This window comes from Simochromis diagramma, unplaced genomic scaffold, assembly GCF_900408965.1.
Source record: "Simochromis diagramma unplaced genomic scaffold, fSimDia1.1 OVJJ01000131.1, whole genome shotgun sequence".
Classification (NCBI taxonomy): domain Eukaryota; kingdom Metazoa; phylum Chordata; class Actinopteri; order Cichliformes; family Cichlidae; genus Simochromis; species Simochromis diagramma.
The window spans coordinates 2,471,265-2,496,699 of NW_024387200.1; the positions used below are offsets into that span (position 1 = coordinate 2,471,265).

General features: G+C 38.5%; 3 protein-coding genes across 6 annotated transcripts in view; 2 read left to right on the top strand and 1 right to left on the bottom strand.

Moving 5' to 3' along the window:
* The first annotated feature begins 2,138 nt into the window (after positions 1 to 2,138).
* Positions 2,139 to 8,753, top strand: wsb2 (WD repeat and SOCS box containing 2). 2 transcript variants are annotated; one of them, XM_040050641.1, is made up of 9 exons: positions 2,139 to 2,381; positions 2,598 to 2,766; positions 4,468 to 4,670; positions 4,763 to 4,894; positions 5,413 to 5,513; positions 6,764 to 6,960; positions 7,261 to 7,350; positions 7,438 to 7,554; positions 8,164 to 8,753. In XM_040050641.1, exons 1-9 carry the CDS (start codon positions 2,342 to 2,344, stop codon positions 8,375 to 8,377), a joined length of 1,263 nt encoding a protein of 420 aa, XP_039906575.1. In that variant the 5' UTR covers positions 2,139 to 2,341; the 3' UTR covers positions 8,378 to 8,753. The 2 variants fall into 2 exon arrangements, with proteins under 2 accessions (XP_039906575.1, XP_039906577.1); XM_040050643.1 differs by lacking the exon at positions 2,139 to 2,381 and adding an exon at positions 2,388 to 2,517.
* A 15-nt stretch (positions 8,754 to 8,768) lies between these two features.
* rfc5 (replication factor C (activator 1) 5) lies at positions 8,769 to 14,210 on the bottom strand. Its single transcript, XM_040050644.1, has 11 exons — positions 14,016 to 14,210; positions 13,410 to 13,474; positions 12,969 to 13,105; positions 12,780 to 12,859; positions 12,573 to 12,646; positions 11,924 to 12,083; positions 11,192 to 11,273; positions 10,186 to 10,315; positions 9,821 to 9,898; positions 9,356 to 9,410; positions 8,769 to 9,217 (listed from the first exon to the last, which is right to left on the bottom strand). The coding sequence occupies exons 1-11, from the start codon at positions 14,060 to 14,062 to the stop codon at positions 9,118 to 9,120; spliced, it is 1,008 nt and encodes a 335-aa protein (XP_039906578.1). The 5' UTR covers positions 14,063 to 14,210; the 3' UTR covers positions 8,769 to 9,117.
* A 928-nt stretch (positions 14,211 to 15,138) lies between these two features.
* Positions 15,139 to 25,435, top strand: part of ksr2 (kinase suppressor of ras 2) — a 115,148-nt gene continuing 104,851 nt past the window's right edge. For all 3 annotated transcript variants that reach the window (XM_040050631.1, XM_040050630.1, XM_040050632.1), the window contains exon 1: positions 15,139 to 16,376. In XM_040050631.1, coding sequence (XP_039906565.1) covers positions 16,203 to 16,376 — 174 coding nt within the window. In that variant the 5' untranslated portion in view covers positions 15,139 to 16,202. The remainder of the gene's footprint in view (positions 16,377 to 25,435) is intronic.

Below are 25,435 nucleotides of genomic sequence, written 5' to 3' on the forward strand. Positions count from 1 at the left end.
TGAATGGCACTTTAAATCCAAACAGTCTGCAGGCTTTAATAATGCATTAGGCTGTTAAAGGGAGATCCAGCCTCACACGTAACTGTCTGGAAATAGGTGCTCTGATATATTAATAATTCATGGTACATATTTAAGATGATGTGTACACAGTACAGAGACTTTTTCACTGCTTTTGAGGCAGCTATAATGTTATTCTACGGCTATGATCACATCAAATTTGTATATTTTTCTTTTACATTAAAACAAACCTTAATAGTCACACATGGACACCAACTGAAGAAGAATTTACCGGTTAGAAAAACAACAGACAATGCGACATGAAATGAACATGTATATAAAAAAAAATGTTATGGATCATCAGGTATTTAAACTGTTTTCATGCACTTTGTATAGAAAGTTGTTCTGAAAGGGTTTTTTTTTTTTTTTTGTTATTGTACAGATATTTGATACATGATTTGCAGGGCAGAACCAAAAGGGGAAATAAAGGATAAAAATATAAGCAAATATTTTGTGAATATTTGTGTACGTCTACAGAAATATTACATGACTGTACTCCTCTATATCAGTGAGAAACATTTTACTCTAGTATAAAATTTGGGTGCAAAATTCTTTCTTTAAAGATTTTTGCACCCAAACACCCAAAGGCGATCACTGTATCCTAAAGAGACTCATTTTCAAAAAGGAATAGATAAAACACAATCTACATGAACAAGAAATAACCCACAAATTGTATTTCTCAATGGCACAAATTAATTCACAAATTTAGTAGAAGTCCCTGTTGTTACTAGATCAATAGACTAATACTAATACTAGATCAATATACAAAGTTATACATGGTCTGGCGCCTCCACCAATGAGTGATTTTATTAAACAAAAGTCTAGCAGTGTTGCCGGGTCTCGACTGACTCGAGCCACTGTTAGAGGTGATTGTGAACTGGCATTCAGGCGGACCACCTTTTCACAGAATGCTCTGTCATATCAGGGAGTGAGCTTCTGGAATAGTCTTCCACTGTCAGTGAGGGAAAGTACAAGTCTACCCATCTTTAAGAGTCACTTAAAAGGGCGGCTGAGGGACACACAAACATGTAATCATGTTTAATAATCATGTTTTATATTGGACGGGAAAAAGAGTTAGTATATTACAAAAAGGGAAACAACTGTTAGTGCAATGGGTGAACGCAATATCACGATGGTCAGGGCATGTACAATACTGGGGTTTGTGCAATATAATTGATGTGCTTCCGTTATTGTTATCTATACTGTCCTCTGTGTCCACTCTCCTTGTCATTGTTTGTTCTAGTATAATGTGATCACTGTTTTTGTCCTTGTCAGATGACGTGTAAATAGTGTCTCTGTATGTTTTTACTAACTTGTGTTTAACACCAACCTGCCAGAGGGTCTGCAGATGGAAATTAGCCCAAGGCTATAATCTGGCATATTTACATTTGTTAAAATGTTCATTAATATGTATTGCCCCTCTTTCTAAAAAAATTAATAAATAAAAATACTCATTCCCTGTAATTCAGTTTGAAAAATTTTATGTCCTTAAAAAGTCAAAAATATTCAGAGTGATCTCAACTAATAATGATAATATTGTTCATCACAGCGAGGGAAAAAAACAAGCAAGCAAAGTACAGTAGGCCAAAGTACAGTAGGCCAAAAATAATCATGCATGATGCAAGAGAGCAAAGCTTGCAAATGAACTAAACATGAAGGCTTAGTTTTCACAGCTTTTTCACTTTGTAGTTTTGCACATTTTCTGTTGCTCTGAGTGAAATAAAAAAAACTAAACATTGTTTATGAATATTTTAGTGAGAAATGTTCATATTAAATGTGAACTTCAACCCAAACAGTTGACCAAAGGTACCAGGGTATTTTCCACTATCATAAGAGGGGCGTGTCAGTGTGTGTGTGTCAGTGTGTGTGTGTAAGAGAGAGAGAGACCCCACTAACAAAAAAAAGTCGCTCCACGTCCCTGAATCACTGACTTTGGGTATAATAAAGCCAACTCTCGTTATAACGAGTGGATACGGTGTAAGGAACAAGCTGGATTGTTGTTTAATCTCATGGGGGGTGTGGTTTAAGGGTTATAATAAGGTTACGTCATGAAAGGAGACGTGATCACGTTGGGCAATGGTACAAATGAGTCAGATAACAGGAACTCACTGAACATTTCGTTTCTTCTTGTCACGTTATCTCTGACAGACAGCACTCTGTCGCCGAGCCTCTGCTCTCTGCGGACGTACAAAGTGTGAGCTCCTTTAGTTTAAATGCTGCGGTCAACCGGGGAGGACACGTTCAGGAAGTCGGTCACAAAGCGAAGAATGTGAAAAGCGAAAGGATGTGCTCCACGGAAAACAACCCAGAGCTGCAGCCGACATGTAAGTGAATATTTGCGACTGTCGTCCGAGCTCGGTGAGTACGTTGTCATCGCAACGATCAGAAACTAGGCAGCGGTTACTTGGAGATGGCCTTAAACCTCCAGAGGCACCGTATACAACCGAGCAGGGGACGCTGGTGGGTTAAGAGTTGCAAGCGCTGTCAGAGGATGAACGTGCCAAACGTTGATTATGTGGTGTCTTTCTATCCTCCTTCAGCGTCCGACCCGGCTCTTCTCCTGGAGCTGAAGACCAGGCGACCTCCGTCCTTGGTGGAGAGAGCTGGACGTGAAACCTGGAGTGTTGACTTCTCTCCGGATGGAGCTTGGTTCGCCTGGTCCATGGGACACGGGATCGTCTGGGTCGTCGCCTGGCCTCTCGACTCCGAGTAGGTTTTACTGTATATTTAATCCGCACGTGATGCATTCAGGTCGCCCTCGAAGATTCTGGTTTCCGTGTCAGGTGGAAGGTGGTGGTGGCAGGTCCTGCACGGGCTTTTCGAATGATTTATTGATTTTTTTATTTTTTACTTTTGATTAATTGTGGCACAGAGGCGCCCGCAGGTAACAAGAACACTTGATTCGAAATGAATACAGTGACGGAAATACCGGGGACACTCAAGTGCAGCCCTGTTCCTTCTACAGAGGCTACTACACAAAAAGTGTAAACATCTTTTTATATACAGTAACTGTTATGCAAAGTGACGGAATCTTTACTTAATCCAAAATATATCGGTAAGTCTAATAGTATTAAAAATATATTTTATTTTTACCTAAAGTAAAATGTGTGTAGTTTTATCTGTAGTAATACCGAACAATATGTGTCAGTTACTCTACAAAATCTACAAAATAAATAACTGAAGCGTTAAAACAAGTACTATACTCGCATCAAAAAGACGAATAACATAGGTACATTAAAAGTGTACTCGAGTAAATGTCCAAACTGCTCTTATACAATGACGCTGGGCTTTGTAAGATTAACAGTGGCAGGGGTGGGGTGGGGTGGGGATGGTGGTGGACAATCAGATTTAACCCCTTGTTTTCTCTTTTAATACACGCCTGTATTTATGTAAGAAATCAAGCCACCTGGGAAAAAGTATTACTTCATGTTCGGCTAGATCGAGTAAACAGTTAAAATGTAACCTTATGATAATATCTTTTGGCTTACTATAACCCGTCTCTGTCTTGCACAACTCCACAATAATGATCACAGTCCATTTCTGCACTGGCTTTTGTATTATAAAGATCCAGTGTTTAGTGTTATGTGTGGTTATGAAAGTTAATCCCAGTATGTGAAAATATCCTCATGCAACTGAGCAGTATTTTGGAAATAAGGCATGAATGCGATAAAAACTCCAGAAAATAAGCATTAAAAGCATCTATTGTTTAAAGTAAGACCAGATATAGATTTTAAAAATAGCTTTAAGTAATGTCATTTATTCCTTTTTTCATTTATTTATTTATTAAAAATTCTAATTTTTCTGTATTTAATATTAAACTTTTGGGTCCTGCTGTTATGCCCTACACCCCCACCCCCCTACCTCTAAATTAGGCCCCTGAAATTATAGTATTTTTCTGTCTAGTGCCCACAAAGAATTTCCCTTTGGCTCAGCAGTGTTCATTAGTGCCAATTTGTTTGAAAAATGCTCAGCACTGCTGCCAATACCACACAAAATAACAAAACAGTACTCTTTTTTTTTTTTTTTCTTTATATTTTTGTTGCAGTAAAGAATTGTTGCTCCATGAACAATGTTTGAATTTGCCTAAATAATTAAATAAGGCAAAAAATGTGACTTACAACTTTAAATACTCAGTAGATTTTGTTGGTACATTTGATAAAACATATGGAAGGAGGCAGAAGAATGCAAGTGGATGTATTCATTCCAGCTATTATTTTAGATTAACGTGAAAGAAAAAAGCAAAACATGAAGACTCAAATTTCAGCTCTCAGTTTACCGTTTAGTTGTTTAGATCTGCTGTGACCAGCAACACTTGAAAGCTGCATCATTTCATCACCAACTCTAGCTTCACACCGCCTACACTGGAGTTTTTTATGGCATCTGCACTCTTGGTGCTCCTCTCACCCACAGAGAAAGTCAAAATGGAGAGACTGACAGAGGAGACAAAAGCTTCAGTTGTGGTCACCCAGTGTGGGGGCTCGCCTTCGGGCCCAGACCTCCAAAATCAAATGCAACAGCGTGTCCGGCTAAAGCACGATCAGAAGGGAAAAACAGCCTGCTTCTGGCCACGGGCTTGGAGAACGGGGTGATCAAAATCTGGAACGTTTTAACGGGTGAGATTTTTATTTTTCTGTGACTGTTAGTTTTGCTTGGCTGAATTAAATGGATTTTCAAATCGCTTGTTTTTTCTTTTCCTTTCCTTTAGGCAGTGCTGTTTTTGATCTCCACGGCCACGAAGGGGTTGTAAGGGACCTGGTGTTTCCTCAGAATGGGACGCTCACACTCATATCATCCTCTCGGGACAAAACTTTGAGGATATGGGACCTGGCTCATAAAGGTATTTTTCAGATATTTATGAGAAATACCTGTGAGTAGCAGTCACAACTGTCTTATTTTTAAAAAATGTTTTGGACAAAATCTAATCTACATATTTGGTGCGTCCTTTTTACTTGGGCTCAAATTGTTTTCTTGCAGATAACCTTAGAACTGCAAGGCTTTTCAGCTGAATTTTCAAATGTCAAAGTACACCTCGAGCTTGCCTGATCACCCATTTAAAAAAAAACTGTTAAATATTAACTGTCACGTGTCACCAAACAACTCTGGAGGCTTTGCAGACAGGGTCTTAATGACTGAAGCTGTCTATTCATTACTTCACCCCTGTTTAATCTTGTGAAACTCAGCTGAAATAAACCTTCTGTTCTAATGTAAGAGGTTAAAGCTAGCAGATGGCTGTGCTTACACATTCAGGAATCAGGAGCTGAGATGTACTGTCATTTTAAAAAAATAAAATAAAAATAATGAGGCTTTGTAGTCTCTCGTCTACATTTACGTCCATGTTTTTCCTGTCTGTTTTAGGGAAAAAGGTGCAGGTGCTTTATGGCCATAAAGACTGGATTAGTTCCTGCTGCGTATCATCTGACTGTAGCATGATTGCATCTGTCGGGAGATTTGACAGGGTGAGGTGTTTCATTGCAAAAGTACCGTATTAGGTCATATTCATCAAGTACTGAGCACTGTAAAAGATAACTTAAGTAATTTGTTTGTGCATGTAAAACTCAAACACTTGTAAATGCTTAATGTCTCTAAGCTTGCTGAATGTGTCCTTTTGTCCTTCTTTTTATCAGTTTTTAATGAACATTATCAACATGGATTTGGGCGACCCTGTTCATTCAACTCTGTGTCAAATTTAATGTTGTTTGTCCACAAGTCTAATCAGGAGAATGGCTCAAAGTGTGTGATACAAATTGTCTAAAAGGGCAGCTTTAAATGCAATCCTGCATCACGTTAATTTTTCTAGGACAATGAAATTAGTTTGAAGGTATATTCAAGTATTTTCCTATTTGAATTCTTGCTCCTAACAAGTTTGTTGATATTTGCTTATGTAAAGTATTTAATCTTCTGCAAACTTCAGTTATTTTAGTGGTGTTTTCTTTTGACAGCTACCAGTATTGATGGATATGAGTTGCATACATCCTGGACAAATTATAGGGAAAAACCTGAATGCTTGATCTCTCCACTGAGCGTGGCTCTGTTATGCTGTGGGGCTATTTTAGGACATGTTGTTTTGAGTAATCATCTTTATCTGGTGATGAAACAGTTCTGTCCTCATGGGGGTGGTCTCTCACAGGATGACAATATCACTATCTAAAGGCTCTGGTTGGTTTGAGTATGAAAATACAGAGACTTATATTTTATGTCTTTAGTCAGCTGACACCAACCCAGTTAAACACCTATAGGAGATATCCATTTTCAGTGAAATTATCTGCTAGTGGGTGCTTCTGAATATCTATTGTAGTGGTCTGACTGTTTTACCTGCTCCTGCTATTAAAATGTTTTTAGGCCATTTAGCATTTTCTAGAAACTTCTGGAGCACCAGGAAGTCTTAACACTCCAGTCAAACTGGCAATTTCACATATTCTCATTTTCAAAGGAAAGCAGACAGCATAACGTTGTGTAATATTAGACTTTAAGAGCATAGTCACTCGCTGCTGCGTGGTTCAGGGTGTCCTGCTGACACCAAGCAAGTACATCACTGACAAATTACTAGCTTTTGTAAAAACATTTTTTCAGTTCTGCAGCAATTAATTACCCCAGGGACAAGCTACTTTGAGCGTCGACTAAACCCACATTAATTTTCCAAATTAAAAACAGCCCTTCCAGCAAGGTATAAAGTCTCATTAACCCTGCATGATTATACTTTGATCAGATGGTGTGTCTGTGGAGTCTACGTTCATATACATTCATCAGGAACCTGACAGGAGGGGCCCACAAGACCGTGTACCTCCTGTCTTCTTGTGACTTCTCTCCTGACGGGGCAATTCTCGCCACTGCAGCCTTCAGTGGCTCCAGTTGGTGGATCGACCTCTGGGACCCATACACAGCAGAGAAACTGGCCACTCTGGCGTGAGTTTGTACAACTTTGAGGGTTAAAATTGTGCACAAAGACTCCATTCTATGAGTTACATAAGAAGACCGCAAATTACTCAAATAAACGGGTTGTTACCACTGAGTTTAAGTACAGAAGCTTAAATCTGTGAACCAAACAGCCCACACTGTCATTATCTCTGTTTGCGTATGACACGGCGTGTGAAAGTATGTCCTAGTGTCCTTGTCTTTTGCAATCTGTTTTCTATGTATACTATGTGGAGCGTCTGACTTTGACTTGGTGCAGTTCAAAGTCATCGCTCTTTCTCTTCTGCACAGTGACTACTTTGAAGATTATGGGCAAAACCAAATATCAGCAATACAGTTCTCTCCAAACGGTCTGCACTTGACACTTGTGACAGACGACAGGTCAGTTATCTGAAAATGCTATATTATATAACTTAAATGTTTTACACACTGGAAAGATGCTTTCAGACAGATGTGTTGCGTTTGCAGAGCTCTTAGGATTTGGGAGCTGGGGGAGAAAGGGATGGTGATGGAGACGAAAAAAGACAGAGACTCTAATGGACTGTGCTGCAAGTACCATCCACAAGGGGGAGTTGTTGCTACGGGGTAAGGATGCTTTCATTTCAGCATAGATTCACAATATTAGAGGGTGGTCGATAGACATTATGTGCCAAAATTCAGTTTACCCCACTTCCTAGCTTTATTTATTTTATTTTTTTATAAAGTATATTTATACAGCTAAAGTTATCCATGAAATTAGGCTCTCATATCATTCATTTTTAGTCAAGAAAAAAACCCAGTTATTAAGCTGTTAAATATAATATATTGGTGGGGGGATCAGATATGCAGATCCATCTAGTGCAGTGGCTCCTTTGAAAATACAAAAGTGGCTGAAAGCAATTCAGTATCTAAAACTCTGTTCTAATACATAATGTTGGTAAATTACAAGCAACGATTTTGTCTTTTCGAGTACTAATAGTCAAAGCTACTTGTCGGTACCATGGTAACATCAATCTTAGGCTCGAGATAGTATGGAAGTTTGATTCATTTAAAGGTGAAAATGAGACCTGTCTTTACATTATTGACACCATCTGATTTGCATTAGACGCATTAAATCTACAAGCAAAATTAGGACCATCCCTGAACACACCAGTCTAAAGTATCTTTGTGAAAACTGGCCCCTGAATAAACATGCAAATGTGTCTCTTTTGGCAGAACCAGAGATGGCCACGTGAGGTTCTGGAGGGCACCCAGTGCGGTGCCCAGCTTGTGCCACCTGTGTCGATCTATCCTGCGCCACTCTATCTCCACGCACCAGATTGAGGCGCTGCCCCTCCCCAAGAGGATCCTCGAGTACCTCACATACAAAAACATCCCCGAACGCCTCAAGTCCTGCTGCTCCTCAGATGAAGAGGAGTGGGAAAGTTAAATAGGAACTTTAAAAATAAATAACTGACATTTTCAGCGATTAACTATGATCCTAAAAACGCCTTGTATTTTCTGATAACAAATGCTTTGAAAGCTTGATGAAGCAGATTAAGCATATTTTAAGATACTTTAGATGCAACATTCCTGCACTAAGATTTCATTTATTGCACTACTGCGGTACTACAAAGCATACATTCAGTGTTCACATTGTTGACTTGAATAACAGTTTTATACTATTAATTTATTGTGTAAATATCAGATATATATAATTTCTAATTCCTGTGTTTACCATTATATGCACTGCTAATGTACTGGCACATTAATATTACAGCAACTGGACTTATAAGAAAGGGTTTTATTAAACTGATTAAAACATACACATGTTCAATGACTTTTTTTTTTTTTGGACAATGAACTGATTACCTGGTTGCAGTGATACTAAACTGAAAATAGGATTTTCCAAGTCCACCTTTTAACCAAAAGTGCCAAAAGGATCTTTTGTTTTGTTTTTTTCACTGTGCTGATCGACTTCCATCTTGGTTCTGTGTGCAGATGTGAGTGAGTCAGATAGCTGCTAGCATTGTTCCAGACATCTTTTACACTGTACAGCAGGTTCAGTATGGTGAGCAATTATGCACTGGACACAGTTTTCTTCCCAAATAAACAAATAACTGGTTATCCTTTTTATCCTGATGCGCGCCCCCCCCACTGTGGAAAAAGACCATCGTTGCATTACTGTATCTACGGTGCTTCGCTGACCACGAGCTCTCTCACTGCCTGGAAAGCTGCAACCATGGAGCTCAGCTGGATCTTCTCGCTGGTTCCCGATGCAAGCCGATGTCTGAGGAGATGAAACATGAGCAATAATGGAAATAAAAAAAATTTGCCACAACGTGTGGAAATCAACATGTTGGCGTCTTTATTATATTAACATGACTTGTTACATTGTAAATATTTTTTGAAAAAGCATCACACTTACTCTACGTCGGCCAACTTGATGAGCAGACTAATCCGAATAGCGGGAGGAAAATCCACTTTAAAGAAAAAACATTTTTAAAAATTAGATACTTTGCTTTTGATAGTAAAAACAGAAAAAATTTCATTAATGCACAAACTTGTGAGCTTAAAACTTTAACACTGAACACGTCACTAACCGCCAACCTTTCAGTGGGTTTTAAAGTGGCCCCATTGCGTGTTTTCTTTAACATGTGCTGTTACTATGGTTGACACTCATGTTACACGTGGCCAAAGACTGCTCCAAATACTTTATGGTTAGGGCTGGTCTGTGAGCACAGCAACCCCATCCACCTGTTCAAACCTTATGTTTGCGAGAGGCAGCCAATCAAATGTTGGCATAAAAGGAGGGTGGCTTTTGTGCTGGGGTGCTTAAATTAAAGAAAGAAATAAAAACATGTGATTTCTCCCCCCCTTGCATGTTCCTTACCTCTGTGTACAAGCAGATGAACCTCAGTGAGAATATCATGCAAAGCCAAACCTTTCAGAGTCTTCAGCTCAAGGATTTCTTTCATCCATGTGTTAAAGAAATGCAAGATCATAAACTGTACTACTAATATGAATTTTTGTTCGTTAACCCACCATTCAAAAAAAAAGTCACCGAATCTTTAAAAACATTTGCAAAGCATTTAGGTACAGCTAGCTTCTATTAACCTAAAGTTTTATTTGCAAGAAAGAAATGTTCTTTCTTGGAATATGGAATATGCTAAACTTCATAAGAAATTTTCAAAGTATAAAATGGCATAGTCAAAAACAAGAAATGTGCAGCTTTCATAGAACTTAAATCTAGGATACGGTTGTACGCTGAAGTAAAGTCTTTGTTGAGGCACCAGTCGAGGATGTTGGCTATATCTGAGCGGAGGGGGTGCCCTGTGCAGGTGTACACTGTGTCTTCTGTGACCTTCCCATAGGCCATACTGGTGCTCTGAAATCACAGAGATGGATGACATGCAGTACAGTTTACCCATCTGCAGTTTGGATATATAACATATACTACTCATTGGCCACTTCATTAGATATGCCTGTTTGAATTCTTGTTAATGCAAATACAATCACATGCTAGCAACTCAATGCATTACGGCATGTAGACATGGTCAAGACAACCTGAAGAAGTTCAAACGGAGCATCAGAATGGGGAAGAAACGTAACCAGAAACTGCTGGTCTACTGGGACTTTCCCACACAATTGTCTCTAGGGTTTACAGAGAATGGTGCAAAAAACAAAAAAAGGAGAAAATGGGAGAAAATGCGCTGTTGGATGTTAGAGGAGAACATGCAGCTTAACGGAAGGCAATTTGTGCTGTAACACTGTGATGACAGGGTCAGAATCTGCCTTGAACACATTGAAAGCATGGATTTATTCTGCTTTGTATCAACAGTTCAGGCTGGCGATGGTGTAATGTGTGGGAGATATTTTCTTGGTACACTCTGTGTCACAAAGCTCAAATCATCTCAGACTGGTTTCCTGAACATGACAATAAATTTATTGTATCTAAATGGCCTCCACACTCACCAAATCTCAATCCAATAGAGCCTTTGGGATATATTGGATGCGAAATGTAGTGGAGATTTACATCCTGAATGTGGAGCAGAAAAATCTGAAGCAACTGTGTGATTCAATCATCTCAATATGGATCAACACCTCAAAGGAATGGTACAAAGAAATAAGGCAGCTCTGAAAGCAAAAGGGGGGACGCAACTAACGAAGTGGCCAGTGGCTATATTTTCGCTGTTTAAAAACGGCCACACTGAATATGACATCCACATCTTAAACAACGCTGATGATGAACTTCTGGCCATACCTGGAGTATGTTGAGCGATCTTCTCATGTCACCTGTTGATAAGGTCACGATAGCCTTCATTCCATCTGGCGTGATGTCAATACTGTCACAAAAAGTAATGACATAATCAACTATTTTTAAAATCATATCAACGTTAAATTAAAACTTGCGACATGAACACATAACTGATGACATTTAATAAATAGAGCGATCAAAAAGAATTCCAAGTCCATTCATTAATTTCTTCCATCACAGGTTGCATGTAGCAATAAATGTGAAACAATGAGAACATTCATTTCCTATTGTGGTATTTGTTGGTTTTTCAGGGCCTGGTACAGTTGAGAGGCCAGGGTTGATGTTGCCCCCTGATTTAAACTGTTTTCAAACACACACAGAAGCCCTAAACTTCTAAACATTACCCAACAGAAACGTAACATAAGAACAAAGACTCTGGATTTTAAACAATCTTTAATGTGGTTGGTATTATGTTTGTCTCTATTAAAATTAAACTACCATAAAAATTAGAGAATGCTCACTTACAAGGAAATGAACAAACTTGTAAATTCAGCAGGGGATCAAATAGTTATTTCTCTCACTATACGCAAATTAGCGGAGCTCAGGGAGGCCAACAGGTACAAATACATTTGGCAAGTTCATTAGCAATTCTGGGAATAATTCAATGAGATGTAAAAAAACAACAACAACAACAACAACAACAGTAAGTGGAGAGAAAGCATTCACACATTAACTCACTTCTCCTGCTGGATAACGTGCTCCAACCGAGGGATCATCTGGTCTGGCGAAAGCGGACCAAAGCGGAACCTGGTGCAGCGAGATTGCAGGGCGGGGATGATCTTGGAAAGGTAGTTGCAAATGAGACAGAATCGAGTGTTTTCTGTGAACTTCTCAATGACTGAGACAGAGAGCAAGGGTGGGATGAAAGCAGGGAAACAAATTTAAAATGTAAATTCTGGCAACATCTTAGTAAATAAAAAAAAAACCTCCACTTTTTTGAATAATCTATCCTAAGGACTTGCTTAATGTTGCTAAGATTGTAAACCACCTCACTGAGAATTTAGAATTGGCAGTAATATACCAATAATATCATCCACTCTTCCTTCACCATGCATCTATTTAGAAATATAAAACGGCACTGAGCAGCAATAGATGCTTTATAAATGAAATATGGAAACATTATTAGAAAAACACAGGTTGGACTAAATTTACAAAATATCTCACAGTTAAATTCAATAATTATTTCCACTCTTCTGCAAAGTAAAGCTTTTTAAATAAATATCCAGGTTTAAAAGTAGATACACTGTAAGTCAGCAGCAGCCAAATTGCCTGCTCACTGAGCCGTGTGCCTCACAGTGGGTAATGCCTGAACGAACAGATGGCTTACCTCGACGCAATGCATTCTGGGCATCCTGGGTCATGGCATCGGCCTCGTCCAGTATCACCAACTTGAAGCCCTTCCTGAAGGACAAGATATATAAAAAAGCAAAGGCAGCAGCTTACATTTCCATTGCACTTCTTAACTGCACATAAAAGTATTGAGAACACTTATTTCTGGTCAAAATCTCTACAAGTGTAAGTGTTTTAGTCTTACTTGAAGATGGTCCTGGTGCTGGCAAAACTCAAAATGGGACCTCGTACTACATCAATACCTCTGTCATCAGATGCATTGAGCTATAAACCAAAATTAGTTATATTTTAACGTAAAATGGCAGAGTTAGAAGTTAAAAAAACCTTTACAATTCAGCAAACCCAAATCTTCTAATGAGGAGTTGTAACATACCTCCAACACCATAGAGTTGAACTCCTTCTCTTTGTACAGCTGCCTGGCAGAAGCGAGTATGGTTGAGGTTTTTCCTGTTCCAGGTGGGCCATAGAACAAAAGGTGTGGAAGCTTGTCCTCACTGATAAACCTCTGGACTGGAAATAAAAAGAACAAATGAAAATCAGTTTAAATACAAGTAACCAACATTTCTATAACAATCCACATATGCATCCCCCTTGAATAGTTTGAAACATAAAAGTTTTAAGCCAGCTGACTCAGTACCATGACTCATTAATGACAGTGACGGTATAACCACAGTAAACAAGCTCAAGAGTCAAAAACACTGGCAGATAGCATTGAGTTTATCAGTTTATTACGTTTTAAAAGTAGTTTGATTATCCATAAGTGTCATGTTATACAGTTTTATAGTATTGTTATTCTGGCAGTCCACATACTTACTAGTGCTCAGAATATCTTTGTGTGAAATCAGATCATCAAGTGTCTGTGGTCTGTATTTTTCAACCCTGAAACAGGAAAACGCACACACACGCATTCATATTTGCAATAACTACTGCGTTTACAGCAAGGCAAATAAGCAACCTCGAAAGAATTTTAAAGAAAATTATTGAAACGTTTACGGACACATATGATAAGCGCTGACAAACGTTGACATATCACATTACATATGGCCACTTTTTAGTTCCGCATCCATATTTTTTTTCGTAACATCACCCTTTATTATAAACAAAACGTCAACCTTACAGTACTTTCACCGCAGTCAGAAAGCTGCAGGTTTTCGGTTAACCTGTTGCTGAAGTGGCACCATGTTAATGCTTGATGGACTGATAAGATTTACGTAAGCCGAACTGAAGACAAGCTAATTTCCTTCCATGTTACAACTATGCGTAATAACTAACGTCATTTCTAAATGTATATAAAGCTAGCAATTCACAGAATGCATCAGTCTACTCAGTGCAGCGAGCAGCTAGCTTGACAGTAGGCATGTTAGCTAGCTAGCAATAACTTTTTGAACCATTCTGTGATAAACAGCGACTTTCAGCTCACCATGGTAAATTTCTGGTCTGTAGCGGCGCTTTACTTGTAGAAGCCATGTATCCTACCAAGCATGAATATTACACCAAGCTGAGCAAAAGGGTTCCAGAGTTTAAGCCACTGCGATTACTACTGTTGATAGCCCTGTTTGGCGCGCTCCGCAAACAAAACGTACGTCACACGTCACCACGTACAACCAATGGAATCACATTGTCATTTTCATGGGCGGAGTATCGGTGACTTGTTCTCTGCTGTAAAAAAATAATAATAACGGGATTTAGAAATTGTAACAATAAAAGATACACAATATCAAACATCATAACAACGAAGATATATATCTCCTCTTTCATTTTTAAATATTGTCTCTCCCATTTTGAACAATTCCTTTCCCTAATCAGTGAAAATTAAAATCAAACTCAGGAGTAGGTTTTTTTCCCAACAGCAAGAACTACAAGTCTTTAAAGTCCTAATCACCAAAATAAAAGAAAAAAAGTGTTCTGGCTATCTTGATTTTTTAAATAAAAGTCACGTGTCACTAAACATCTTGTTAAATTTTAAAAAAAGAAAGTCTACACCTTTCCTTCTTAGATGTAGTTTGTTCACTTTTATACGGCACTGACATCTTAATCTCATTATAGTTTATCTTTGTAAGTGTTAATATTTAAGCATCTTAACACATGACAAAGAGTGTCACAAATGTTTTCTACATGTTTTTGCATTTATTTTCTGTTCTGGTAATGGTGCTGACAATAAAATACACATATCTGTCCATATGTCAAAAAGTGCAGTGTGCCCATATATTTATCTAGAGCCTGAATTTGAAATATCACCTAACCTATACTTTACACGACAGGTTTCTCTGAAACATTTTCTTGATCATCATAGGTTAGTGAAAAAAAGTTGTGAGCAGTAAAGTACACAAGATTTTGCTTACCATCTCCTATCTCTTTAATCATCTTGACTTCTCAGATTTGTTGCTGGCAACCTCCAAAGCATCCTGATTCCCAGGCTGCATTATACTGCATCAGTCAAGGATAACAATTTAATATCACAGCCTGCATTTTGACAGCATTCAATCCTTAATGTTTGGTTTATATTTTTTTTCCTGCAACTGCTGTTTTTGAACAATCCAGTTTCTATTTGTAATGTCTGCGTTATAACCTATATTCTAACTGAGGAGCCTCACTGTGATCAAGATCTCTTCTGCAAATTAAACCTGAGCACAGAGGAAGAAGAAATGAGATAAGGCACACAATAAAAAACAGAAGATTCCACTCACATACAAACATCAACAGGCATAGTACAGAGTTGTCTCACTAGGCCAAAATTAAATGTCTCACATGAATCAGTGGAAAAGAATATTTGTTTTTCCATTTAACTTTAAAGCATATTTAAATCATTCTCTAGAAATATTTTGAAGGGGTGTGTGTGGCTGTGGACTGCAGGCTATATAAGTGTGCACACAGCATGAGCCTGTAGTAAACTAATAGATATCATACATATTCAGTAAAAGGACATTTTTGTTTCAAACATGTAAAAAGAGATAGTTTTGTCTCTAACTCTAGCCTGGCGTTTCAAGCATAGTAAGCTCTCCGCTCTGCTCTGTAATCTCGCGAGAACGGCCCCTCACGGTGGTGCCTGGGCGATGCGATGCTGTTGCTGTGGGTTTGATTGACAGGAAACATGTCGGTGTGGTGGGAGAGAACCGGGATGCAGCTGCTGCCTAGGGAGACAGGGAGTACCTGCATCCAGTCCGCACATCAGCACCTTTAAAACCAGCAGGCTTTTCCCCGATGCGTCTACTTATGGTGCGCTGAACAGCTTCTTCTTGTTCTTTTCTTTTTTTCCCCCCCAAACATACATTTGAAAGAAGTGGAATCCAATGGATGCAGACCGCGTAGTCCCGCTTGGTATCTTCATACTGTGTTTGATTTAGCCCACAACCAGAGACACCTTGATGAAACAGCAGGAACTACGAGGACTGTTGTTGCAATGGAGTCGATTCTCTCACGGCTCAAAGCCCGTCTCTAAACCTTCAACATCTCGTTTCATGGCGTTTTGCAGGTTGCTCCGTTCCGTGGGTTTCACCACGCTCTTTTCCTGAATAATCATCAATATTTTTACTCCCTTGTTTTTGAATTAATTCATTCCTTTTTTGTTAAGTGCAACGGAAAAATAACGTCCACTGTTCACAAAACTATGAACGAGGAGATGACAAAAAGCGAGGAGCAGCATCTTAGTTTGCAGAAAGCCTTGCAGCAGTGCGAGTTGGTGCAAAATATGATAGACATAAGCATTTCTAGTTTGGAGGGTTTACGGACCAAATGTGCCACATCCAACGACTTGACACAAAAAGAGATACGAACGCTTGAGGTAAGCACCCTTTGAGCGGAATCATCGGATTTCTGCTGTGCATCTACATTCAAATCAATACGGGGGGGGTGGGGGGCTGCCGCCGTTTGTTATTTATTTCAAGGCCACTATGCATAATTTTTATGTGTCTTTTCTACGGCAGACTGCTTTTCTGCTGCCACTGCATAAATATATAATGATTTCAGCTAAAGCCCACTGCTATCTGTTTTGTGCAGTGCAATAAATCAAGAGGCCACGGGGCTGCAGTGGGCTGTTATAGACTTGCGCATTCTGCAGGTGGCGGGGAGAGAAGGTGGCTCTTCTCCACCAGAATAATATCTGAGGCAGCCGAGGCCTATAGGCAGCCCGTGTTTACAATCCATTAGCAATATGCCAGCCTGCGCATCTGTTCTCGCAGCCAGGCCCTGCCGTTATGCAAGGCTGGCAGATTACTGAAATTGTTACAAAATATCGTTATCCGTTAATTGGCCCGTGGGGTATTCCGTAAATTGCGTTACGTAATGGTCATGTTGTGTGTTGAGATATTAGGCTGCCCTTTTTGAGACTACTTAGACCAGTCGAACAAACCCCTGTTACAGGACATAAAGATACAATAAAGTGCGATAAGCTCACTGAAAACTCACTATAGCCTTTTGAGCACTGCAGACACAGCACGGCATTTAGGGCCTGTAAGAATGTTATTGTGATGTCTCATGAGATTGAAACAAATACCATTAAGTGATAAGGTCTCCATAAACTCACCACTGAGTCTTTGTGTGCGCCATCAACAGACTTTAAGTCCTAGTGGGAAAATAATTAAGATACTATGTTAACAAAATACCAAGAAATCACTTGTGAGTGGCACATAATCTCATCCCCACAGGAATATGAGACTGTGCATAACACATAAACATATTGCAAAGTATTGATGTCTGAGCTGTTAAACGGAGTTTGCAAGTGCTGGACAGGGGACAGGAATGTAATCCAAGTGAAGAGATAACTAAATATATAAAGTGCAAATGCTCTGCCAGCAATGAGCAGGCTACACTGTGAAGATAAATGTTCACTATGTTCCCTGCATGCTTTGCAAGGCGTTTTGGATTACTAGTTATAAGCATTATGGGGGTATTATTTTTATTTCACCAGTAAAATTAGCCTGACAAATTTTTGTGAATGGATTTATCAGAATGGTTTTATTGATTGTGTCATAGTTTGACCTATTTCTCCAAACTTAAGAAGGGTAGGGATATCCTTTTAATTTGCCTAAACCAAAAGTTAGGATATACCCAAGCTATGTGTTCAGTTCTTTTCAGAAAATTTTGACATACATTATTAGCATGTTTGTAGCAACTGTGCTGCATGGCTAATACCTGTATAAAACGGACACGTTGGTTGAAGGAAAAATAATCTTCTCTCAGTAGCTGAGTTAAAGGATTGTATTTGGAGTGCGAGGAGCACCGCTTTCTCTGTCATTTTAAAATTATGCTTAACTTCAGTCTTCCACAGGTTGTTAGACAGGTTGTTACATTACAAAGACAGAGGTTTTTCATATTGACACTGAATTTGAGAGACATTATCCTTTAAAACAAGAGTTTTCAAAGTGCAGCTTGCTGTAAAGCACGCACAAACTTACATTCCCACCTTAAAGGGATCTTGCAAATTTTTAAACATTACTAGTGCTACACACTGTTTTCATGCTGTTGCTTTGTTAGTGTAATTTGTATCACTTGTTCTACTCAACAGGAATGCAACAAGCAACAGGGGATAGTGTAAGCCATTTCTGCATGGCGTTGTAATCCAAGGTAAATTTAGGCTAAAAAAAAAAAAAAAAAGACAAGAAGGTGGTTAGGTGCAGGTTCAAAACATTCATGACTTATTATTCTGTTTGAACTTTGAAGCAAACATTGGTCTGTGGAAACATTTCTTCACAATTTTACTGAACACCTAATACCCTTTACTAGCTTCAATGGAATAAGCCAATCAGAGTTAGCATTTTGAATTTTCAGCAAAAGCTTTGAATAAAAGGAAGTCGCTATCAGTTTTTTATCATTCAAAACTAGGATGAACATTGGAACATAGGAAATCATGGTTGCTGACTTTATAAAGTTTTTAAACCTGAGTCATATTTAAATTGCTCAGCAGAATTATAGGGAAATTATTATTGATTAAAGTAACATTGATAGCCTTTTCAGTCCATTAAAGCTCTGTCTGTATACATCAACTTCGGAGAAAGAATTTCTACTTCTTTAGCTCATTACACTCAACTATCAGTGGTTGTTGTCACTCCCTTGTTTGCTACAGCCAGAATGTCACACATACATCTTTGGTTAATGTACAGTATGATTATGGATCAAGTTTTCCTGTTGTCCAGCAATAAAAAGTTAGTCTCGTAGATGGTTCATCAATTACTGATGGAAGTAACACATTACAAACTAATGCTTTTCTGCAATCACATGATAGTCATTACTGTTCCTAAATTCACCAATTTTGATATAGTTAACAAAAAATTATGTCACTGACTTTAATCAGGATAAGTGGATAATAAAAAGTAACCAAAAGTATTTTTTCATAAGTTCTTGTACAACAGCCTTGTTGTATGTAGGAGATAGAAGAAAAATATCAATGTGACCTGTAGCTTTTGATAGGGAAAGATTAGAGATCATGTGTATGTCCTCTATAGGACAAAAATTTGGGTTGTTATTTGGCTATGTTTTCAAAAGTTTAACATTATACTGTGACCTGTAGTACATAACTGATTTTTAAGTAAGAGCTCTGATGCCAGGTTCAATCTAGTCTTAGTTTAGGGTTGTTTTCTCTTTTTCCATATTAAGTCATAGAACTCGATAGTGGTGATGTCTGGAAGCTTTAAATGAATCGGTTAAAGTAAGTAGTATAGTACAAATTCAGCAGTTTGACAGCCACGAGTTGTAAGTCTGTGTAGATATTTTGGTTTAATGTTGTTGTTGTTTTAACAGAAATTGAATGAATTAGAAAGAAAGACTTTATCATCAGTAAGAAATTATTGCAAATAAAGGGAAACACACTTTTTGTTGTGTTATTTCAGAAAGTTAGTGAAGTGAAGTTAGTGAAGTTAGTGAAGTGAGAACTGTGTGAGCTTCCTGAGATATTCTGAGAATAAATCTATTTCAGTCATATGAAAGTAAGTTTGGTCTGTACATAGGCAAGAATCTTCAACAACGTTTTGATTTTCCATCACATCGTTAGAAACATAAAGCTTTAACCCTGTATACCATCACTTGTTGAGACTCATTTATTGTAGTGCAAACTATGTGATGACGCCATTTCTCAAATACACTGATCATATATTCTTGCTTCATATTCTAAAAAATGTTGTTTTTTTATACCTTGGGACATGGTCATTATGTATAATATTAATTATATATATATTATTATTAATATAATATACATAACCCAACATATGACAATACTGACTAATAATATCAGCCAAGTAATTTTTCAGCAAGGCTCTATTTTCTACTTTTTAAAATGAAGGGTGATGCACGCTTGTTAGCATGCCACACAATTACATTTTGCATTTCAACTAGTAGAAATTAGGTCACTAGTGTTATCCATCAATGTTCAAATGTACCAGATGAAAAAAAACATTTTAACTTGTTTGTCTGAACATGAAATGTAGCATCAGCTGTTTATTTTTTTTTCCTTCAGAGGTGGAACCATGGTGTTTTTATAGAGTCAGATGATTAAATAATATGAAGAACAGTTCAAGCACTGTAGCTTAGAAGGATAAAGACGTCATTATGCTTGAAGCAAACTGTGTCACACCAAGTGTTGACCAGGCGCAACAGAATGAGTATTTATACCTGTTGCAAATGACCACAGAAGACTCTTTTTACCGTGTCAAACTGTATTTCCACTTAATGCTGCCAAACAAAAGGAAAAGGAGGACAGTCTGTCAGAGATGTTATTATCTTTTAAGGTGATAATTCAAACTTGTATGTCCACAGTTGCAAAAAGATGCTTGTATACATTTTTTTTCAATTTGGAGAAATCTTTCTTTTCACCTGCATCTACCACATAGACTTCTGCAGTTTAAGCTCACTGTTACAGCCCGCATGTTGTGTGGGTATGTCCTGTTTGCCCCACACATTCAACTGCCACCCATTTCTCTTGAGGTGCCAGTGCACAGCTGTCTCTACTCAGGAATTAGCCTCACCACAGTATAAAAGCAGGTGTAGCGCTACTCAGGCTCAGTCTAGGCCAGTTTCAGTGGTGTGGTGTGGACAGGACAGGCTAGAACTGCTAGTGAATAGCTGTGTTTCTTGGATGGCAGAGGATCGTGTGCTTTAACAGTATTTGTCAGTTTAGTGGTGTGCTTGACCTACTGGTAAGTAGCTAGTGTCATCTTTCAATAGCTTTCTTTCTTTTCTTTAAAAAAAACCCCCCAAAAAACAAAAAACTCATATTTGAAAATTCTCTTTTTTATTTTTTGTTACTCAACTCATCCCCTAGCCTCTTTTTAGGGATGCAACACTCCCTTTTTGGTGTGCACGACCCCCCCCCCCCAAAAAAAGTAATCACTATAGTCTGTTTTAATATCCTTCATTTGTGTTCCTGTTTTTTCACTGTCTGTTAATACAACAAGAATGGCTCTATTCATATAATTTATTTTTTTATGTATATATATATTTTTCCTTAGACATAGAATGGTTGAAAATGTACTACAGTTTGCCAGTGGGCTAAATTCAGCATTACAAGTTCAGCAATTTTGCATTTAAAAAAAAAAAAAAAAAAAAAAAGTCTGAAATTGCACCACTCTTTCTTATGCAGTTGAATATGCTTAAATTATAGTGCTTGGCATTTATAATGCTGGAAAGTACTGGACTCTAGTTAAGGAGATTAGATAAAGCTGGTGTGGAAGTTACACTCTGCTGTAACTTCATCAAGTGTTCTAGTTCATCTGGATTAACGGTATAGCAGTTGTGAAGAGATCAGTGCAGCTCATGTCTCTAATGGGAATGGCATGATATAGGCTCATCTGATTAAAGAGCACTTCATTTTAGCAGCTATGTTGGTTTAGTCGTTTTAGCCAAAATTATATTGCTTTCGAAAAATTCTGTTTTACCACAGCTGATCATTATAGTTTAGAGGCCTCTGCTGTGCAGCTATCTGGTGCTATCATATATCAGCTAGTGTTTAAATAAATAAATAAATAAAAAGAGAGAAAAGAAAAGAAAAAAACCCCCGCCAGCTTTATGAAGCTTAAAGAATGTTAGTTTATGCTAATGCGAGCAGCTTGCTTCACTTCAGAAACGAATTCAGTAAAGCTGATGGTAGCTATTGTAAACCTTATGACCTTTCCAATCTGAGCCTTAGCGATGCACTGATGTCCAGGTACTTTGAAAATATAAGCAGCACTAACAGAAGATTTAAACTTGTTTAGCAATATGTGCAGAAAGCAGACAGAAGGGAGGGAAAAAGAGAAGTGTTAAAATCCAAGATAATTTTCAGTTTGTGGCGTGCTATTGTTAGTCCGCTAGACCAAGTAGCTTATGCTTGTGCACCTGCTGTACAGTATGCTGTCCATTCTTGTTATTAGTTTAGTTTGCCAAATGTGCTCAGACTGCGACTTTATGATAGTTATGAGTCTTTGTAATATTTTAAATAATAAGCCAGAAACATTAAAGAGATGTAACAAGGTGTATTGAGGGTCCTGCTTGAATGCACAAACTAAACAAAACTCTTCATTTTGAACAATAAATCTTACACTGTAGAGTTAAATAGTTATATTTTCTCTTACTGTTTTGTTACCTAGCTGTATGTGGATTCACTAACAACCAGTACCCCTCACCAAAATCAAACTGAGTATTTCTAGTGGTGATAATGCATTTGACAGCATTTGTGACAGCACAAGGTTATGAAATAGTTTAATTAGTGCTTTGGCCCTTAAACTCACTATTCCCACTATAGTTAGGGCAGCCAAAAGTTGTCACCAACACCACCTTGGGATTTTCACCCAAGGAAATGAGTAAAAACACCAGTGAGGTACACGGGTTCATTCCACTAAAGAGGAGACAGGAGACGTGGTTCCACAATTCAAAACTTTCCATTTATTTTTTCTTTAAAAAGGAAAAAAGACATTTTTAAAATTCTACACATTCAACCATGCAGGGAATCAGGGTTAGGAGTGTTCAGGAATGAGGCTCACCAACAGAGGAGAATAGTCAACATGAAGGGGAGACAGACTCAACAAATAAAAATGAACATAAGTGGATCACCTCAGGCACTTGTGAACATGCAGTCAATCGTGAAGGGAACCCGCACCAACCACACACAACACAGGAACAAGCCCCTCCATCATCTTCAGCTCTCAGCCTGGACACAAAGGGAATGAAATCAGAGCAAAATTGAGTATTTTGGTCTAAATAACCCAAAATGTGATGTCCACATAGGTGGACGCCAGGTCCCAGGAGGTTAAAGTAACTTTAAATAAGCAAAATGTTTTAACAACAAAACAAAAAATACACAAGTTAAATAATGCAGGATCAAATAAACATAATCCAAAGCTAACCCCACTTCAGACATGTACACACACATTAAAATTATTAGGGCCCCAATTAAGGAGTTGCAAAGCGGTGCGCAAAGCAACGCTGAATGCAGCTGACCCAAACGATGCCAATGAACAAAACAGAGAAACAAAATAGCAGGGCATCCCACAGAGCGGCACCAGCTTATCTGAAAAATGACAAATTGCTTTTAATAAATCGGCAATTTAAATTCAAAGCCAAATGCAGAGGAAAGGGCAGCTTATATACCAGACCTGCTGAACTACTCCACCTTGACAGGAGAGGAGCACTTCCTGACCCAGTGGCAACAGATGGCACAACATCCCAGTAACTTCTACCGTGCAAGCAGTACTTTGAAATGTTGGTAGTTTTTGGACCAAAAAACTACCAACACTATATTATGCTTGCCTGGGGAGTAGTGGTAAACTTCACACCACAAGCAAGAGGCTTTTAAGTCCACAGCTTCTGTGGAACAGGCAGAATGTACATGCTGCATCAGTGGACTTATACACATGCAGCAGGCGGACAAAGACGCCAGGTAATGTGACCATCGGTGGACCATAAACAAGCAGGTGACAGAGCCTCCTTATATACAGCGGCACTGCCAGCAATAAATCAGCAGATTCAAAACGGGCATAATTAATCATCGAGAGCAGGCTTAAATCATCCTGCTACACATGCGAGAAAGGGTAATTTCATGCAATGCTCTGACTTGATTTTCCTGACATTGCCTAGAGTTTGTGTACATTACCTAAAAGAAGTCACGTTACATTATACTTCCAGTCCATCTGATATACTTGTTTCTGGTCTCAGATTGGACAAAATTAGGGATAAATATATCAGAGAGACGGCCCAGCTTGAATGTTTTGGAGACAAAATTAGAGGCAAGGCTGAGATGATTTTGACATGTGCAGAGGAGAGGCAGCTGATGTGTTGGACAAAGGATGTTGAAGATGACACTCCCAGGCAGGAAAAGAGGAAGACCACAGAGAAGATTTGTGGATTGTGTGAAGTCGAACACGCACAGGTTGGCGTGACAGAGGAGGATGCTAGAGATAGGAGAAGATGGAAGCAAATGATCGGGTGTGGTGGCCCTAAAGGGAGCAGTCAAAAGAAGAAGCTGGTTCAAGTCAAACCTTAATTTTAGATTAATAATGAGATATATCAGTGTTGAGTATTAATCATATAATATCTGTTTAAAGAGATTATTTAAAAAGCAAAGTTCGGGTAAAGCTGATGGGATGTTATTAGATTAGCATGTGTTTACAACCAAAATATTGATCACAGCAGAGTATAGCCTATACTGCATCCCAAGGGGAACAATGGAACAATTAATAAATAAATAATACATCTATTATTCACAGAAATTTCTCAGCCTAGGTCAAAGTGGAAATGAATGACAGCTCAACAAACTCGCATTCAAGATTCCAACACATGGGATAATGTTTTCAATGATATGCACGTTGATCTCAGTTTTATTGATTCTGTCTGTCCTATGTGATTCTCTGGCACACCTAGGCCTGTTTGCCCCCCCCCCCCCCCCCCCCTTTTTTTTTTTTTTTAAATTGTGCTGGTTCATTGGTTACTTAACGCTGCTGTATGTTGTTCAAAAATAAGCTTACCAACTTATTGATATATTTTCTGACATACAGTAAACTATTAACTGATTTAGCCAGGGTACATGTGTGTTTCTTTGTAAGTGTGGACTGTTCAGTTTCTTTATCAGGCAGTGTTAGCAGCCGTGGGCAGCTGCTGTAGGGTTTTCTGCATTCAGAGGTGACTTGCTGGTCCCTCCTCCACTGGTTTCTACTTTGGTATGCACTGATGTAGGACAGAACTCTCTAATTTCTAGCAGTCATTTTGTAGGTGTACTTTTGGAATGGGGCCATCTACATGCATCACCCTTAAGTCTTCAAGCATCACGTCACCCACTGTTTCAGCTCGAAACTGCGTAGTAACAAAGATGCTTGTATGTCCCGCTTTCAGTGGTGTGAGGCTTTATGCAGCCCGATAGAGTCAGAACAAAGTGTCTCACAGCAGAGTCTGGAATGAGGGAAAATATCTCATTCCAGAGATGTTTGCATCTAAATGATTATCCTTTTCTTTATTTTGCACTTTCCTTTAACCTTCAAGTGACCAAGTAGGGTGATATATATCCCCGAGTCTTATGTTTCTATATGTGACACTGTCATATTTTTTTTTTTTAATCATAAAAATGTTGAATATAATGAATGTATTGATCTACTTCCTTTGCATCTTTTAGCATCTTGGGTAATGGAAAAATCACATGTGGGTCAAACAGTCACCAGCCACTTTAGTTACATCTTGCTAGTACGAGGTTGGACTCTTTTGCCCTCAGAAACGCACTAACTCTTCAGGCACAGATACAACAAGGTGGAAGAAAAATTCCTCAGAGATTTGGTCCATATTGACATGATGGTTTAACATCTTACTAACATCTTTCTCCTGATAAGAGTGGTACCCAGTGTGGTCTTCTGCTGTTGTACCTCATCTGCTTCAATGTTCTTGTGGATT

What these genes read in the sequence shown, in the direction of transcription:
- wsb2 (XM_040050641.1), top strand. Translation starts at nt 2,342, where the DNA reads ATGTGCTCCACGGAAAACAACCCAGAGCTGCAGCCGACAT. An exon ending in CCCAGAGCTGCAGCCGACAT is followed by an intron (nt 2,382 to 2,597) that starts GTAAGTGAATAT and finishes ATCCTCCTTCAG; the next exon opens with CGTCCGACCCGGCTCTTCTC. An exon ending in AATCTGGAACGTTTTAACGG is followed by an intron (nt 4,671 to 4,762) that starts GTGAGATTTTTA and finishes CCTTTCCTTTAG; the next exon opens with GCAGTGCTGTTTTTGATCTC.
- rfc5 (XM_040050644.1), bottom strand. Translation starts at nt 14,062, where the DNA reads ATGGCTTCTACAAGTAAAGCGCCGCTACAGACCAGAAATTTACCATG. An exon ending in AGCACCAGGACCATCTTCAA is followed by an intron (nt 12,647 to 12,779) that starts GTAAGACTAAAA and finishes CTTGTCCTTCAG; the next exon opens with GAAGGGCTTCAAGTTGGTGA. An exon ending in TCATCTGCTTGTACACAGAG is followed by an intron (nt 9,411 to 9,820) that starts GTAAGGAACATG and finishes TTTTCTTTAAAG; the next exon opens with TGGATTTTCCTCCCGCTATT.